The following is a 19661-nucleotide window of genomic DNA, read 5'->3' on the forward strand; positions in this document are numbered from 1 at the left end:
TGAAAGGTATCTAGGTGAAGAAGTTGTATACTGGGGCTTAAACAATTCATTTACCTGTATGTATTTAAGTTATTTTGTATAAGAATATGTGTGAGAGAGAGAGAGTGTGTGTGTGTGTGTGTGTGTGTGGTGTGAAGGGCTGGAGGCCCTGAATTTGCCTACATCGATCATCAGCTGCATTAGTCAATGTGGGTCATAATCTGTGTTTTAACGAGCCCTCTCCCCAGCCGAAGTCTTTTACATGTAAATTTTCAAACCTCTTATGAGAGCGTTTTCATCTACCTTCCTTTTCTCTTTGTTTTTGGTCTTGCTTTGATGAAAACACATCAAATTTATTGACTCCTTTGCCTTGGCATTAATGACCTCTGAAGAGGTATAATCTCAGAAATTTATAAAGCCCAAGGTCTCTGGTGAGCTCTAAATAGCTCATCAGCTGTGTCTGCAGACAGCCTAGCCCAGAAAGGAAAGAAAAATAAACTCAGCCGGGCATGATTCTGCTGGGAACACTGCTGGGAGTCCTGGGAGGGCCAAGGGGGATTGGGAAGCAAGGCTCACGGGGGAAGAGGGATGAGGGTCGGGAACTGAGCCTTCGGGCACTGGGCCATTCTCTCAGTCATTGTTGGCCACCAGTGACTCCTTCAGTTGGGATGGCCAAAGGCTACTTGATTTGAAGCTGTGGTTATTTGGAGATGTCACTGTGTCAGCTTGAAACTGAATTAAGCGCCTTTACAGTTTCCATTCAGGCCTCCCATCCAACAGCTTTTACTTAAAATCTGGCTGTAATCTCCTTACGATTGCTGGGGAGCTAGAAGGAGTAAGAAAAAGAATAAATGTAATTCATTTATTCATTAAGTGATAACTAAGACACTCCCTGCTCACCAGGAGCTCACTCTCCTCTAAGCAGTTGGCTTACATGGCATGGGATTGAGACTGCAGACAGGAGCTGAGCTGCATTCTCAAAGCCAGACATTGAAAAGTAATCATGGGGATTAATTACACATTTGTGTACATACTAATTTAGTTTCCACTAGTTAAAACTACTCATTATACATTATTATACATTTGTTTATTCAGGTCTATTTATTTCATAGGTATTTATTGGTCATTTCTTCTCTATGAGCCTAGAGAGGTATGGTATGTGCCAGAAAGCTGGTTAGAACTTCTCATGAACCATGAGAAAGTAAGGCAGCTATCTGCAGTTGAAGGCAGGATGAATGCCAGGCTCTGTGCTAGGATATTGTGAGAAAAAGATAAAAAGTCATGGTCCGTGACATCAAGGACTGTGGTATCTATTAGGAAACAGATACATAGGTGACAATTACTGTTTAGTGCAGTGGACCCCACAGTGGCAGTGAAGACACCTGCAGGAGGCAGATAGTGGAAAGTTCACCTAAATCCACATGCCTGAGCTATACTTCGTAGGAGTTTGCAGACCAGTGAAGTGGGCATAAGGGAAGTCACTCCAGGCAGAGGGTAAGCATGGGTAAAAGCAAGACAGAACTTGGCCTATTCAAGGAAATATTAGTCATTTGGTAATATTGATATAAAAGATATTCAGGGTGATAGCTGTAGCAAACTATGGTTCACAGGCCAAATCCAGACTGCCTGTTTTTCTTTTCTTTTCTTTTCTTTTTTTTTTTAAGAGCAGTATTAGATTTACAGCAAAGTTGAGTAGGATGTACAGAATTTTCCCACATACCCCCTGCCCCACATACAGGTTTCCCTGCTACATCCTGCACTAGAGTGGCATATTTGTTACAACTGATGAACGTACATTGACACATTATTATCTCCCAAAGTCTCTAGTTTATATTTTGGTTCACTCTTGGTGTTGTACATTCTATGGGTTTGGACAAATTTATAATGACATTTATCACCATTATCACCAGTGTCATACAGAGTAATTTCACTGCCCTGAAAATCCTCTGTCCTCTGCCTGTTTATCCACTTCCTCCTTAACTTCTGGCAACCACCAGTCCTTTTAAAAAGTCTCCAGTTTTGCCTTTTCCAGAATGTCATATAATTGGAATCATAAAGTATATAGCTCAGATTGGCTTCTTTCACTTAATATGCATTTAAATTTCCTCCATGTCTTTTCATAGCTTGATAGCTCATTTCTTTTAGATATGATTAATGTTGTCTGGATGTACCACAGTTTATCCATTCACCTATTGAAGAACATCTGGTTGCTTCTAAGTTTTTGCAATTATGAAAAATAAAGCTGCTATAAACATCTCTGTGCAGGTTTTTCTATGGACATGTTTTCAGCTCCTTTGGGTAAATTCTGAGGAGAGCTATTACTGAATCAGATGGTAAGAGTATGTTTAGTTTTGTAAGGAACTGCCAAACTGTCTTTCAAAGTAGCTATACCATTTGTATCCTCACCAGCAGTGAATGAGAGTTCCTCCAGCATTTGGTGTCAGTGTTCACAGTTTGGCGGTTCTGATAGGTGTGTTGTGGTCTCTTGTTGCTGTTTTAATTTGTATTTCTCTGGCAGCATATGATGTGGCACCTTTTCATGCTTATTTGCCATCCATGTATCTTATTTGGGGAGGTGTCTGTTCAGGTCTTTTGACCATTTTTTAGTTGGATATTTCCTTTTTTTAAAAAATCAGATATAGTCTTTTGCAATTATTTTCTCATAGTCTATGGCCTGTCTTATTCTCTTGACTATCTGTTTTTGTAAATAAAAATTTTTTGAATACAGCTATATTTATTCATTTACGTATCGTTTATGGCTACTTTTATGTTACAACGGCAGAGTTAAGTAGTAGTTAAGAGAGACTATGTGGTCTGCAAAGCTTAAAATATTTGCTGTCTAGCCCTTTACAGAAAGTTTGCTGATCCTGCTGGAGATGGTAAGAAGGTAAGACCGGTTTACGAAGGGTCTTTTATACTTTACTGAGCAATTTAGATTTTATTCTTTGGATATTTGGAAGCACTGAATTTTGAGCAAGGACATGATACGCTATTTCTGTTGTAAATTATTCAAGAAAATATGGATGAATTTGAAGTTGTATCAGTTCATGTTCATTGCAGGAAACAGAAACCACTCTAGGTATTTTGAACAGAAAGGAATTTAATATGGAGAATTAGGTATTTTACAAAAGTCATTGGATGGACTGCAGGAACAGAGTTGGGTCCCTCTCCATCCTTGGTTTTAAGGTTACAGCCGTGCAGCTGCAATCTAGATGTGAGAAAAACTGCTGTGCTCCTACAACCACCTTACATGCAGGAAGCTGGTATCCAGGCAGTGATGTGTGGAGTCTGCCAGAGCCCCTGCCGGTCAGTCATCACACCACAAGAAGAACAGTCTCTGCCTTCCTTCTACTTTCCAGATCTCCTGCAAGAGCTTCTCATGGTGCAACCTAAATCACTTCCAGAATCTAGCTGCAAGGGAATCTGAGACCTGGTGTGATTGGGCAGGCGAAGGGAGGCATGTGGAATAGAAGAGGGTGAGAATGTCTGACATAGTAAAGGTTGAGACTAGAATCAGGGACGAATAAGAGGACTGTTGTAGGAACTGGTGAGACAGGAGTTGATGACTAGCTTTGGCCAGTGGCAGAATAGAGAGAGACAGCAATACCTAAAAGTTATAATCATTGAGCAGGACTAGGTGACTGACTGAGGAGACAGGATGAAGGATAGAGAGAATAGAGGGGACTCCCAGATACTTTTGTTGAGATATTATTCATGGATATAGAAATGCAGAAGAGGAAGAAGCTGTCACTTTAAAATGGCATCCCCCATAATGGTTAGGATTGGTGGTTAGCAGGCTCAATGGAACAAGTGATACTATGTGGCTCTGGGGCAGAGTCGTTCTTCTGAAAGTGTATCCACAGGAAGAGGAATGAATAGCAAACTTAAGAGATACAGAGCAAAACAAAATGACATTGAGCAGTGGGGCCAATATAAGGGTCACCACAATTGAGGACATAGGAGTGATATTTCTACTTTAATCAGGCCCTGTATTCTAGAACTTCTCAGTCCTAGAAAATGTGATTGAAAGGGAAATAATTTAGAGAGAGCAAATAAAAAGAGTATGGGTCTTGGAGAAATGACTTGTTAGTCATGGGAGCTTGGGCAGCTTGAGTATGTGATGATGGAAGACCAGAACAGAACTGATTGCAAATGCTTTGGACAGATGAGGATGGTGGGGAAAAGGGTTGCTTAAGCCATGGTGTTTGTGGCTGTTGTTTGGTGAGATGAAGTTAGACTTTTCCTTTAGGTTCTATTGGCACTCAATGGCTCTTTTTGAAATTGCCAAGATTTGTGGAGGTGGAGATTTGGGGTTTGTTCTCATGACTGTCTTTTTGATGGCTAACGACAGCCTGAATTCAATAGCCTCAATAGAATGACCCCTTTCAAACACTGAAACAATTCTATATGTAGTTTTCATAGTAGATAAAAATTGTCACAGAACCGAAATACAGACCTTATATTGCTTTGCTCTTCACATGTCACAGGGTTTCCTAAAGTTATTATGTACCCTTAATTTGAAAATATAGTGACTGGTCTCAATTTTCTTTGGGCCTCCCATCTTTATTTCTGTTTATGTATCAATTCGCTTCCTGCTGGCATCCACCTCTTTCATTCTGCCAAAATTACAGCCCCAAAGCCCACCCCAATGTATGTGCAGGTTTAATCTTGTGAGTTAGTCCTTTCTGGAAATGTTCTATACCTTGGCTTCTATAATGATGCAGAATCTCAGTGTGTTTCTCTTTTTTTTCTGGTTTTATTGATTTTTATTATTTAAAATATAAATTTGATCCATACAAAATTATATATGAATGTATTACATATCAGCAAAAGTATTAAATAGGACAGTCAAGAGAGGTGTCATTAGGAAAGTGACCTTTAACTAAAGATTTGAAGAAGGTGAGGACTTTAGCAATGAGTATACCTGGGGGAGGAATGTTTGGGCGGAGGAATGGCTGTTGCAAAGGCATGTTGGAGCATGCCTTTGGAGTTGAACAGGGAGGCCAGTCTAGCTGGAGTGGAAGGAGTGATGGGAAAGTAGGAGATAAGGGCAGTAATAGGTAGGGCCAGGTAATATATATGAATTTCTACTTTATGTATTTCAAGGTTATTTTATTGGTCCACAATACAAATTTGAAGTATGTAAATATGTCTTATGGGCAAATTGAAGTTTTATCCTTATTTCTTTTTCTTAGTGTTTTCTCTCAAAATTTATTTGCACTGAACAATAAAAAGGAACAACTTACAACAACATGGATGACACACAGAAGCATCATGCTCAGTGCAAGAAGCCAGACACATAAGGCTACATTCTGTATGATTCCATTTATATAACATTCTGGAAAAGGCCAAAATTATAGGAACGGGAATCCAATCAGCAGTTGCTGGGAATCGAGGGGAGTGACTGACCACAAAAGGGTCCCAGGTAACGGTTTGGAGGTGATGGGAATATTCTATGTCTTGGTTGTGGTGGTAGTAACACAATTGTAATACATTATTTAAAACTCATTAAATATTACCCTTTAAAAGGGTGATTTTACTATGTATAAATTATACCTGAATTTTAGAAATCATTTTTTAAAAATCTGTTTGTTTTGACATTATCATAGCTACCCCGACTTTCTTTTGTTTTGTATTTGCTTGGCATAATTTTTCCCCCCATCCATTTAGTTTCAACCTTTTTGGTCCTTGTATTTTAGATGGTGTTGCTCGCAACAGCATTTAACTGGATTTTTAAAAAACCAACGTGATAACTTCTGTCTTTAAACTGTCATGATTAGTCCATTTCTTGTGATTTTTGGTATCTTTGGAGTTGGGTTCATCCTCTTGCCTTCTAATTCCTGCCTTTGTTTCACATCTCCACACTAACTTTCTAATGAAGTCTGTGTTTGGCCTGCCTTTTCTCTGCCTTGATAAATTGACGATTTCTTTGGCTTGTTGATTATTTGATAATGGAGTGTGAAATTCTGCATCTAATCTTGTAAAGAGAACGGGAATTATCCACTCGCTCCCTGTCTGAAGGTTTTCTGTTTGGTTTTACTCTAAGTTTTATAGCATGTCTATGGGGTGAGTCCACATTGTGTGCCTACAGTGTGACTTTGAAGGTACAACTTTTTAATGACAAAATGACCAAAATTTTAAAAATGAGATTAGTGTTAACCTAGAGTAGATATGGTACAAATAATTGTTATTTTGTAAAGGAGAAGAGGAGATCAGAACCAGGTGGATTATGTTCTTTTGTTTTGTTTTTAGTTCTACCTTGAAATTTTTGCCTTAAAAGAAGGTTTAAAAGATTTATTTTAAATCAAAGCATACAATTTTATTTTACACTTAGAAAAGAATGTTGCATTGGGGACTCCTGAGGAGTTACTTCTTTTGCTTTCATTTACTTTTTTGGTGGGGGGGTGAGGGGGTACAGGAGTAGTGGCACTGAGTTCTCAAACACCATGTCCAGGGCACCTGTGCCCTATTCATCTTTGTGTCCCTAGCAGAGCCTAGAATAGTTCCTTGCTGCACATAGCAGCAGCTCAGTAAATATTTGTTGAGTTGAAAGAGTCTTATGTTTCTGCTCCTTGTTTGCCAGAACTTCAGGGTGGGTCTTGCTACTGGTTTACATTCCTTGGCGCCCCTACTCGTGAGAAGTGATGGTTTCAGTGGCATGGAGTGTGGGGAGACTTTTTATCAGGACTGCCTTGTGCTTTCCAAGGCTTAGCTTAACCGCCAAGAGCATGGTGGGTTCCCACTGCCTGCTCAGTCTCTCCTTTTTCATCTGCTTTTTCTTCATGTTTATTTCTATACTGGACTTTTTTCATAGATTATTCTTTTCAAATCTGTGTAACTTTTAAGTTAAACAGTGGAATTAGAGATAGGTTGCCATATAAATACGTCTTGTTTGGAAAAAAAATGTGTAAAGTCTGTGTATCCGAACTCTACCAGAAAAGAATGTTACTTACCTTCCAAGAACAGTAATATCTCACTCTTGGGTAGTTGTTCCAATTCCCAAATGATTGTCGAATTTTAGAAATATGTATCTCATAAGGGACCTTCTGATCGTGGAAATACTATCCCTGTGAGATGAACACCGATTTTACAGGGCGATGCCATCACTGCGTAAGGTCCTCTAAACTAGAGTGAGGTAGAGAGATCAGCCAGAATTTAGGCCAAGACTATTATCTAACCATATATTTGACAGTTAGTATCTTCTGTGGAAATGGACATTTATATGTATTAGTTTTCTATTAATGGCTAACAAATCATCATGAACTTGAGGCTTAAAACAATAGCATTTATTAGCTTACAGTTCTGTAAGTCAGATATCCAGCACAGTATGGCCAGCTGGATTGTCTACTCGGGGGTCTTACGAGGCCAAAATCAAGGTGATGGCAGAGCTGCATGCTTATCTGGAAACTCTAAGGAAGAATTTACTTCAAAGCTTATTCAGGTCATGGGCTGTTCAATTACTTGTGGTTGTGGAACTGAGGTCCCAGATCCTTGCTGGCTATCAATCAGGGCCTCTCTCAGCTCCTTGGGGCCACCCGCATTTTTTTCATGTGTCCCACCCCCATCTTCAAGCTAGCAAGGATGCGTCAGATCTCCCTCTTGCTTCAAATTTCTCTAATTTTCTCTTCTGCCCTCAACTTCTGACACTTGCTGGAGAAAGTGGTCTGCTTTTAAGAGATTAGGTCATTAGATTTTATTTGCCTGGGTAATCTCCCTTTCTGAAAGTCAGTTGTGCCATGTAACATAACATAATCAAATGTGTGATGTCTTGTCATATTCACTGGTTTTAGGCACTAGGGTGGGATCTCTTTGGAGGGAGGGTCATCTTAGAAATTCTGCCTACCACAGGAGGTATCTCTCTTAATTCCCATGTTTAATCACTTGCCTAGACTTTACTTTTGGAAGAATCTTTAAAATTACAGCTAGAACAACAACATCAACAACAAAAAACCCATGCCAAGTAAAATTTCGTTAGATTTGGAGATTGTCTTGCAATGTTAGTATTGAGAATATGGGAACAAAATGAGTCTAATGAAAATTTTATTTAATTTTATTTCTAGACCCCGATACTAGAGAATGTTTTCATATGATACTTAGGGCTAGCCTTTCTGGAAGTTCTGACACTTGTCAATATCTGGTAGATCATTGACTCCATCTTGTGGCATGGATTCCATTCTTTAAAGGGGTGGGTGAGAGATGAGGAGGTGATGAATGACTAGACTGCAGAAAACAGGAAGTAATAGAGATTACAGGCCCAAGAGTCCTTTTGATCTTGATAGCTAGCTTTTATTCATTCAGCAAATATTTTTATATGCATACTAGGGGCTAGGCACATGCTGGGTGCTGGTTATATAGAGGTACAGACACGGTCCTTGCCTGCAGGGACCTTATTGGAGATAGACATTAAACAAATAAATACACAAACAAATATATAATTACAAATAGAAGTGCCATAAAGGGGAAAATTAGAATGCTATATGAGAGGATGCAAGGGAATTCACTGTAGCCTGGGAGATGAGGGACATTTAGACCAAGTTGTGGATTAGGAGCCAGCTGGGGGTATGCCAGGTGAATAGATGAGCAAAGGGTTGTTTTGAGGAATGTCCATTGAACATACTCTTTTTGTAGCTTACCTTGCTACTGCTGAATTTCTTTGTGATTTGTCATGTCAGAACACTTAGAAATAATTCCTCAATTTATTGTCATGCTCAGTACCTGCCCTAATATCTGTCATCCCTAGTACTTCAGGGTCCCATGTAGTCCATCTGGTCTGGGGCTGTAGCACAGGGATACTCTGAGCTGGCCCAGCTTCAAACAAGGTCTGATGTTAGTAGGAAGAAGTTTGGAGACATTACTCTGGCCCACCTGTATAATCTGGAGTCCCATGCAGAATCCAGTTAGAAGTCAGAAGAAGTTGATGGCTCTGGTCGTCAACTAAGCTTGAGAGCATTGTATACCTTTGTACCATTTCAAGCTATAGGACAAATAAATCATGGGCTGCCATCTATGTTCAAGGAACCTCTAGTCATCAACTGCTGCATCCGGGGGCGTGGGGCAGAATGTGACAGTGAACACTTCCCCTGACCTTCAGCTCTCTTTCAAGTTTGGGAGGGTAATTGAGCATTCTTTTCAATTAAGTCCAACATACAACCTGGAATTAGATAAAATGAGTCAAATTTCTTATATGTTCTCTCTTAAGACGAATTTCTTAGTCTCATAAAGCTACCACCGTTGAGAGGATTGCTCTGTACACCAGGTTGGGCAGAAGTAAATCATTTGTCTTTCTGTCATGTAGAACAGACTTGGCAGCAGTTTTATTTTTGCCTTTCCTGTCATTTCTGAGGCTGGCAGCTAGAGGTAGGGTGTGGAATAGAGCTGTAAATTACTCTTGGTATGACTAGACCGGTCCCATTTTAACTCTAATTGTGCCTTTCCCTTTTCACCTCTTCTTTTTATTTCCCTCCCTATTTTTTTTTTCCCCCTCTAATCCACATTCGAATGAAGAGGAAGAATTGAGGAGGGTGTAGGTGGGAGTAAGTTTGCTTATTGATGCCTCTGCGAATGGTGTAAACCATTCCTTTTCCCATCACCACTTCCCATTTTTTTCTCCACGCTTCTATTTTAAGTGCCTGTTTTTTGCTAGTTCTGTCTTGCTGGAAACTGGCCCAGCCTCACTCAGTTTTGTTTCCATTCTGCTATTAAAAGACAATGCCCAGTTAAGAGGCCTCTGAGGATGGGCGGGAGCTGTGGGAGCTGCCCTCTTGGGTCTTGTTATCCAGGCAAATATCCCTACATTGGAATGTGAGAAGAGTTTTAAATTCATTTTAACTTCTATGTCTGTTTTTTTCTTTTTTAAATGGACGAGAACCTACGATTACTTGTTATACCCTGAAATTTGTTTCTCGTTGAGCTTGAAGACTAATGGGCCTTAATCTGAGGTCAAAGGAACTCTTTTTCATATCCTGGGCCTCTTTTACTAAGTTAGAAAAATATGCTTGACACCCAGTATCTGATCAGCCACGAATTCTTGACGTTTGGGAGAGATGTGTCCTCAGTCTTTGAAGAACCTTACATTTGTTAATACAAAGTGTTTTTAGAATTTTGAATATTGCCTAAATAACATTTTCATCAAGGTGTTTTTTTTTTGTTTTTGTATTTGTTTTTTTGAGCACATCCTCACACTATGTTATTTGCCTTTTAAAACTTTTTGTCACTTTGATATTTTTTTCTTACGGCATGAGCTATTTTTGCCGTGACTGAAACACAAATTACTTTTTTAAATTATTAAAAGTTAGGCTTATTGAGGTATAATTTACACATAGTAAAATTCACCCTTTTCAGTGTACAATTCTGTGAGTTTTGACAAAAGCCTATAGTCTGGTAACCACCACCATAATCAAGATATGGAAAGTCTTATCTCCCCAGAAAGTTCCCTTGTACTCCTTTATAGTCAACCTCTTCTTCCTCCAACCACTGGCAAACACTTTTCTGTTTTCTTTCTCTAAAGTTTTGCCTCTTCCTAAATGTCATAAAAATGGAATGATGTTTATACTACACAGCCTGTTGTGATTGTCTTATTTCACTTTAATAATGTATTTGCAATTCATCTACGTTGTTGTATGTATCAGTATTTTGTTCTTTTTGTTTGCTAAGTAGTATTCCACTGTACGGGTGTACCACAATCTGTCTCTTCATTCACTAGAACAACATTTGAGTTGTTCACAGTTTTGGAAATTATGAATAAAATCACTATACACATTTGCCTACAGCTTTTGTGTAAACATATGTTTTAATTTCTCTTGTGTAAATACCTAGGAGAAGGATTGCTGGTTTGTATGCTAAGTGTATATTTAACTTTATAAAAAACTGCCGAACTGTTTTCCAAAGTGGCTGTACCATGTTACATCCTCTTCAGCAATGTTGGAGAGTTCCAGTTGCTTTGCATCTTGTCAGCTGTCATTTTGTTACTGTCAGTTTTCCCCCATTTGTCCATTCTAATAGGTGTGTATCATTGTGTTTTAATTTGCATTTCCCTAATGACTAATGATGTTGAACATCTTTTGTGTGCTTATTTGCCATTTGTAGGCCTTCTCTGCTGAAGTGTCTGTTAAAATCTCTTTATTATTTTTTGTATTGGTTTCTTGTTTACTTGTCACTGAATTTTGAGGGTGTTTAAAATATATTCTGGGTATAAGTTCTTTATCAGATATGCATTTTACAAATATTTTTTCTCCGTCTATGGTTTGACTTGACAGTGTCTTTGAAAGAGCAGGAGTTGTGAATTTTGATGAAGCCACCAACTGCTTTTAAAAATCAGTTTCTACATAAAGGATGTGATAGACTTATTGATCTCAAATTCGGGGCCACCACCAAATTTTGAATTCCACTTCTTAACTTAGCAAAAAATTTACCAACGCTAAGGCTGGCTTCCTTTTTTTAACTAAACAAAGTTTGTTTTGTTTAATTACTCCACATAAACGATTGCATATGTGACGATAGTCAAAAAAGAGCTGCATTGGGGTGACGATGCCAGGTTATCATCCAGGCTTACCAGCCAAGTGGCTCCCACACACCAACATTGCAGGGTGTGATGCAAATTTGTGAAAAAAATTAGAGATCACTGTATTTCCTCTAAGAGGTAAGCTCCTTGAGGTCAGGGATTTTCTGTTTTGTTACGAGCTCTAGAACAGTGTCTAGTGCTCAGAAAATAACGATAGAATGAAATTCAATGGCCTTTATGAAAGGTGATGCAAAATGTCCCAAGGCATCCAAGGCTCTGGCTGTCAGGGTCACCTGAGGACTGAGGCCAACACTGCCAGTGTCATAACTTGCATGTCAAGGGACGGCCCAGAGTCCTGTCCTGGGGCTTTACCCTGCATCATACTGCTTTCAGGAGCATGGAAGAGAATCCTAGGGCCCTGGCCTTGATTAGCGTTTCTCAGGGAGGCCTCAGTTTCTGAGGGAGAAACTTGGATAAGGACACATTAGCCTTCTGAGAAGAGTATGCTGTAAGGAGAGCTGAATCTCTGTAACTAGGTGACCTGAAACCATTTGTGGAGTTTTGCTGTTCCACCTTCTGCTGACTGCTGTGGTGCATAACCCATCCCCCTTCACCCTGCTCCGCCCCTAAATGGTGGAGGGATCAGGCCAAGGTTGAAGTCATTGGCACAGCTGAAGCCAGGCTGTCTGTGGTGGAGCCCCGCTTTTGTCCTGATACTATTTTGAGTTATGGTGTGTGGTTTCAGCATTTGGGCCAGCTTTAATCACAACACAATGCCATCTTTTAAGGGTCGAGTGAGTCCTCCAAGAAAGGAAACTGCTGAAGAGATTTTCCTCAAATATTGAGGCCTCTTCCTTCTGAGAATCTTATTTTAAAGGTAATTCAGGAGGAAAAAGTAGAAGCTCCAGATTTAAGGCAAAGGAAGAAATCTAGGGGGGAGGGTATGCATGTGGTGGTGATGGGAACGGGGGTGGCAGTGGGCCACAGGCAGGGAGGTGGCAGTTCATGCAAAGTGGTCCCAGCTGCCCCTGGTTTACGGGCTAATCCCGGCTCCACTCCAGCCTGTCATTCAGGGTAAGCTGCTATCATTAGTGGTTAAACATTTCTGAAAGTATTCTCTCTCAACTCTGACCGCAGGCCCTTTTGGGGGAGGGAGGGAGGAGCCAGGAGAGTGATGGGACCCACCCTGTTGTCATGCCCAGCTGCTCTGCCGAGGGACAGGGAGCTGGACATAATCTTGGGCTTGTCAGAGCCCGTGTGTGTGACAAGACTGCTGTTGCATTTTCTGTGCTGCCCACGCAGCCTGCTGCTCCTTAAGGGATATAGGCCTGCGCTGTGGGCTGTGAGTACCAAATCAGAGAGGCTTTTTTGTCCTTTGAAAGGGATTCTTGGCTGAAAGAAACCTTCTGTTAACCAATTTTATCCCTACCAAGCTCTCTGCCCTCAACATGTATACACACAATCTCCAGTGGCTAAAGCCCGTCTTTCCCTTTGGAACTTGTCTGTACTCGTTCTGCTTTTGATGAGAAGTTGTGGTAAAATGCTCAATACTAGCATTTCTTCCCATGAAGTAGGGACTTTGAAATATTTTTCTTGACTGAGGTGTGGTTAACAGCTTTTGATTTATGAAATTAGCTCAGGGAAAAATAAAATGGAAAAAGAGTTCAAATTAAGTCTTTATTTCCATAGCTCAGTTGTGCCTTCTCTATCCGTTTTTAACTGCCACGCAGTCGTTAGGTATGAAGGAATCCAGAGTTTGCTAGGTTTCTTCTTCGTTTCTTCCTCTTCTTCTCCCTCTCTTTCTCCTTCTTCTTCTTTTTCTTTTATTTTTGTAGTGTCGGCCCAAGAAAAGCCATTTATTTTTCTTTTTTAAAAAATGTGTTTTTTCCTTGCTCAAATGTATACAAGCTCAATGAAGAAAACTAGAAAAATCTAGAAAAGCACAAAAGGAAAAGCTAAAGGCATTCATATTCCCCACACCCAAAGATAATTACTGTTAAAACTTTGGCTTATGCCCACTTTGTTGGAAAAAATCCATTTCTTGTGCTAGAGAAGATAGTGGGGGCACTTTTTATTCCCCTAGGAACCTCCTAGTTTGTTGTGCTGCAGGCTTGTCTCAAAACACTGGACTAGAGTCTGACTAGCGGAGGTGTTCCGGTGGGTACAGCGCAGCCCAGCTGGGGAACTTCTGATGGAGCTCTTCATCTCGCCATTGGCTAGGTGACTAGTGAAATAATCTCCTGGGAGGGATTTAGCTTAAGTCCAGTCTTCCCACTCCAGTCTCCAAACAAAGAAACTGGGCTTTTCACACCTGAATTTGAGTCTTTGCTCCATTGCTTAGTTTCTACTGCACTTCTCTGTGTCTGTTTCCTTATCTGTAAAATGGGCATTATAATAGTAAGCTACTTCTAGGGTTGCCACGTTAAATGAGACAATGTATGTAAAGGGAACAGCACAACCACAGGTACCAGGAACATAATGTTGCAGCTCTATGCACAGTATACTCCCATTGTCATAGTTATTACTTTTATTGTTGGTCATGTGGTATATAGATTGTTCTCTGGACCTCTGTTTCTCTGTCTGGAGAGGGGTGGTCTTTTCTTCACTGGATAATATTTAAATCATCTTACTGTTGAAAAGTGGTATATAATGACTAAGCATTAGAATAATCTCCTTTGACAAAACTGCTGAACCAAAGGGCAAGGAGACTTAGACATTTTCACTGAGTGACGAAGTCATGTTTCAGCAGGAACATGAGAATACATACTGCCTGTTGCCTTGTGTTCTCTGAAGATGCCAGGTAGGTTCTCTGCTGCTAGAGTCTGCCGATTTTCTTCTGATGTAGATCCCTTTCTGCATTGTTCCTCATTTACTTGGATGGACCATGGAGTCATCTTTTCTAGATAAAACATGTCAACATATGCATTGGCTAAAGTTGCCTAATGCTCTTTGACTTCTTGTTCCCAAGGGAAACATCTTTCTAGCTATAGAGAAAATGAATTTGGATAAGTTTTGGGCTCTGCCTACCCGGAGAAATATGTCATCTGTAGCCTGTCCAGTGATTCTTGTTTATTTCTTACATTTGAGCCCAATAAAAATAATGTGATGGTCACAAGATATTTTGCCCATCATTTTGGATGTGGGGGTAATTCACTCTGGATTTGTTTATTTCAAGTGGAAAAGTTTACCCAAAATTGCCTTCTGGGCTCTTACCAAGAAGGAAGCTTACCTGGGTCTCTCCGTTTGGAGCCAGCATCTGTTGAGTCAAGACTAACTACATGGGCTATTAAAGGTCTTACTTATAATAAATAGAGAGGGAATACAGTGACTTAGGTAGGGTACACCTCTTTTTTTCTTTTTTTTTTTTTTAACAGTGACTTATATCTGTCTGCCTTATACTTTGAACCCCCAGGACGCACAGACATTCAGGTGGTTCAGCCAGAACAACCACAGCAACCGGCGAACAAAGCCCTGGTGCTAGCAACCGGCATCACCAGCCCATCAAGAACCCAAGCCACAGGGGCTTGGCCAATGGCACAGGTGAGTGACAGTCCAAATTGCCAGCCTGGACTGAAGCAGTGGCCTCTAACCTGTTCTCATGTGGAGTCGAGTGACTCTGCCTATGTCAGAATGTAGGGTGGGTGAGAGAGGACTCCAATGCTAGGATGAATTCGAATCCATCACTCTTTCCATTGACCCATCTTCCTTTATCTTTGGCATATTCTATATAGCTACGGCTATTCTCCATATGATTCTTCTAAAATATTCCTTTGCATAGAAATAAAAAGTATTGCTTTTTCTGTTCATTTCTTATCAATATTGGATTTCATTGGGGGTGGGTGGCGAATCATACTTATACATTTTTTTCTTTCCTTAATTTAAGGACATGATCAGACTTAGGGAGAAAGAAAACTGAGTATTGTTGCTGGGAGCTGGGTTAGAGAAGATGGCAGCACTGTTCATGGTTGGGATTGACTGGGGGCAAAGCCACACTGGGGGGCATTCTGTGGCTGTTCCAGCTAGAGTGTTTGTGCCATCTGAGTGAACAGCCCTTCCACATTCACATAGAATATCTCTACACTTGACTCTGCTCCCCATAAGTCGGAAGGGAAGTACCTATTTCAAAACAATTCATTTGTTGTCATGCTTTTCTTCTGTCTCATCAGGTCAGTATTGAATTAAAAAGAAAACTGTTCATTTTTCTAAGCATCTTGTAAAATGTCAAATCTTTAGTGACTGCTGGTTTTTGGCAATTTGTCTTAATTTGGAGCAGCTGGGAAGGCACATGAACATTGCTTTGATAAACTGTAGGTGGGGGAAGTGCAGGTATTTAAATTGGTAAATGACATCTTAATTAATTTTGTAGAGGCTTGTGATAGCAGAGGTGTGGCATGAAGGGCAGGAGATCAGAGCAGCATCACTTCTTCACATAAGCATTGTTATGACATTGTTAAAGACCTCTATGTGACAAACTCAAGTAGGAGAAATTGATTTGAGTTACTTTCTAATGACTTTCATTTCCTTTGAGAGCACCACATGAGGGCCGTAGAGCTGCTCTGATAGCTTACGGTGCTTGATTAAACTGTTACCTGTGATGGACTGCTGGGTGGAGGGCCTGTGTCTTGCAGGGCTCACTGTGCATCTTGGGACCTGCTTGAAGAACTGAGTTAACTAGCTTGCTCTGAGCTTTGAGGACTAGGATGAGCTGGAGGTGCTGTCTCAGCCTGCCTGGTACTCCCGTGCCAACCACAGTATCCCAGTTCTGGAACCATCTAGTCAGAGTGTGAATGTTCCTGTCTGTGCGAAGGGGACAGCAAGATGGTGGCTGTGGACTGTGTTATGGAAAACCATATGCAGCTCTGTGAGCTTCAGAAAACACACTTCCATTAGAAAAAATAAGTCCCTCGTGGAGAAGGACCAGCATTTGCAAATGGAGAAGAGAAACTGGCTCTTCAGAACCAGTTATTTCCTGGAGACTTGGGCCACTTTGTTCCCCAGGGGCCTATGTTATTGTGATACTGTTTAATGTGATACAGCCACCTCCGCTTTCTTACGAAAACTATTGGTAAATTGACATTATATGCTGATGGTCTTCGAGTCACTCTTATCGACATTTAAACAGACCTGTATTTCCCTTACATTTATTTTCAGATACTTCTGTATATTGTCCTTATCTCCAGGAACATTATGTTTCAGCAGATGAGGCAGGTGTCAGCCATGTCTTCAGAAAGCCAAATATCCGTAACCCCAAAGTGCCTTGGAAATGTTTTATGGCGGTGTTTCTGAATGCCCAGTCTATTCCCAGAACCCATCTATGAAGGACAGTCATTGCATTTTAGGGATTTCTGCCTTTTAAAATACTAGGCCTTGGCCTCTGTCTCATCTCTCTCCTTTCCCCTTTTTGCCATGATGACAGCTCACCTTTGCCTCGCAGCCAGCCTGGACTTTGTGGACTCTTTAATGTCTATCCAAGGGGTACAGAAAAATCTCACCTTTCCTCGGGGGAGCAGACAGAAGTCCCCCTCTTTGGCAGTGCAAGAGCAGAAGGGGATCTGAGGATATGAATGAGGACATCTCCATCCTTCAGTACACTGCTCTTAGAACTGTGAGGACCAGTTCCAAAATGGTGGTGGTAGTGAGCCTTGCCTTCAGGAAATGTGTCCACAGACATACTGGATTTATTTAGCAAGCCTTTTGGCTGTGCTTTGCAGTTATGCATGAAAAAGACATTTGGGACAGAAACGAAGCCGAGTTCCAGGTGGTTTTTTGTGTTGTCACAACTGTAAGGTATTCATTTTTATGAAATGAAAGTGAATGGCAGCCTGTCTGTATAAATATAATATTTCTAAGTTTTAGAAGTGGTGGAATCGAGAAATAGACTAATGATATAGCACTTCATTGAGACTTGTGTGGAATGATTTACTTTCTCATTTTTTATTGAAAACTTTATCTGAAACAATTACATCTCTCAGTCCTCTTTTAAATGTGATTTCCACGCACATAGGTTGGAGTCACACTGACCGCGGTAGGATGCTGATCCCTTGTGTATGGTATGTGTGTAAGGCCCAGGGACTTGCTGGGCTTTAGTTTTCTCATTAATAAAATTAGGACAAGACATATAGATCTCCTAAGGTTGTTATAAGAATAAATTACATAAAACATGTAGAGTGCCTGGCATGGTGCCTGGGGCATGGTAAGCTCTCAATCACTGGTAGCTTTTATCTTTATGAATAATTTCATACAGTTATAATTATGCAGCATGGGGTAGATTTTCGTTTATTCACTTTGTTATTTTTTTACATAGGCTTTTATGTATCTGGGGTCTTCTTGATTAACTTTTTTCAGTGGCCTCCTACTATTTCACAGTTAATACTCCATAATTCATTCAACCATTCCTCAATTCTTACTTATTTCCCTATTGTAAAACAAAATCCTGATGTAAACATTTTGCCCACAGCTTTGTTTCTTCTTGAATGAAGTTCTTGAGTCAAAATTTTTTGAAGTGAGATCCAATGTATATTATCAGATTGCCTTCCAGAAGATTTGAAGCAATCATACATCCCAAGGCAATGTAAAATTTTCCTCAAGTAGTATATAAGGTTTATTCCTGAAACCTTGTAAATACTGGCTTACCATTTTGCTAACAGATATTAAGTGCCACCTTGTTGTTTAACCTCCTTGCATTTCTTCAGTTATTAGTTGATTGTTTCTATTGCGTGATTCTTTTTTTCCCCATAGTGTTTGATGATTTGACCTTTGGAGATATAGAAGTTTATTTTAGAGATTTGTATACTCTAGGTACACCCTTTAAAAAATGTGATAAAATATACGTAACACAAAATTTACCATTTAAACCATTTTTAAGTGTGTAATTCAGTGGCATTAAGTACATTCACAATGTTGTGCAACATCACTATTCATTTCCAGAACATTTTCACCATCCCAAACTGAAACTCTGTACTCTTTAAACAATAACATTCTCTTCTCCTCCCACACCCCAGCCCCTGGTAACCTCTATTCCACTTTATGTCTCTATGAATTTGCTTATTCTAGGTGCCTCATATTATAAGTGGATACTTTTGTGTTTGACTTATTTCATTTAGCATAGTGTTTTTAATATTTATTCATATTATAGCATGTATCAGAATTTCGTTTCTTTTTAAGGCTAATATTCCATTGTATGTGTATACCACATTTTATTTATCCATTCACCTGTTGATAGACATTTGGATTGTGTCTACTTCCTGGCTATTGTGAACAATGCTGCTGTGACATGGATGTAAAAGTATCTGGTTGAGTCCATGCTTTCTGTTCTTTTGGCTGTATACCTAAGAGTAGAATTAATGAGTCATATGGTAATTCTATGTTAACTTTTTAAGGAGCCCTCAAACTGTTTTCCAGAGCAGCTTCACCATTTTACATTCCCACCAGCAGTGAATGAGTGTTCCAGTTGTTCCACATCCTTGCCAACACTTGTTTCCCCCACCCCCCCATTTTTTGCATAATAGCCATCCTAATGGGTATGAAGTATTAGGTACAAGTTTTATATGTTATATTTATGATTTTAAGTTTCCCCTATGTCATTGTTTTGCCTTTTATCTGATTTTTGTGGCTCTTGTAGAAAAGGAGTTAAAATTTTTTTAAAGTAATTGTGCCTGAGCATTTTTTAATGTTTGTAACTTTACCTTTTGCTTCAATAATGAAAAGATTCTCTCTTGTCTATAAACTGAATAAATACTGTATTCTGTTTTATCTTTTATATGTTAAAAAATAACTCTTAGAATTTATAGAGGTATATCTATTTCTATACATATGTAAATATGAGTGTCATGTTAAATTAATTTTTCTCTATTTAGGGGTCCTATTTTCCTATGAACATTAATTAGTTTTCTTTTCTCATTGTGGTTTTGCTTAGTGTTTATCACTTAACACATTCTTATATTCAGTGAGAATTCATTTCTGTACTCTTTTTTCATTCCACTTATTTTATTTCCAGTTTTGAACTAGGATCATGTGATTTTGATTATTGACATATTGTATGTTTTTCTAATGTCTGGAAGGGCTAGTTCAGCCTTGTTATTTTTTCACCAGGATATTCTTTAACAGTTATACATTTTCAAAACAAATTTCAGACTTTGAATTCTTAGAAGCATGGTGGAATACAAATGGAAATTGCATAAAT

At 39.6% G+C, this 19661-nt stretch overlaps 1 protein-coding gene across 3 annotated transcripts in view; it reads left to right on the plus strand.

The window, feature by feature from the left end:
- Positions 1–19661, plus strand: part of WWP2 (WW domain containing E3 ubiquitin protein ligase 2) — a 122745-nt gene that overhangs the window by 56966 nt on the left and 46118 nt on the right. For all 3 annotated transcript variants that reach the window (XM_011382594.2, XM_011382595.2, XM_011382596.2), the window contains exon 7: positions 14892–15019. In XM_011382594.2, the coding sequence (XP_011380896.1) occupies positions 14892–15019 (128 nt within the window). The remainder of the gene's footprint in view (positions 1–14891; positions 15020–19661) is intronic.

This window comes from Pteropus vampyrus, unplaced genomic scaffold, assembly GCF_000151845.1.
Source record: "Pteropus vampyrus isolate Shadow unplaced genomic scaffold, Pvam_2.0 Scaffold483, whole genome shotgun sequence".
Classification (NCBI taxonomy): domain Eukaryota; kingdom Metazoa; phylum Chordata; class Mammalia; order Chiroptera; family Pteropodidae; genus Pteropus; species Pteropus vampyrus.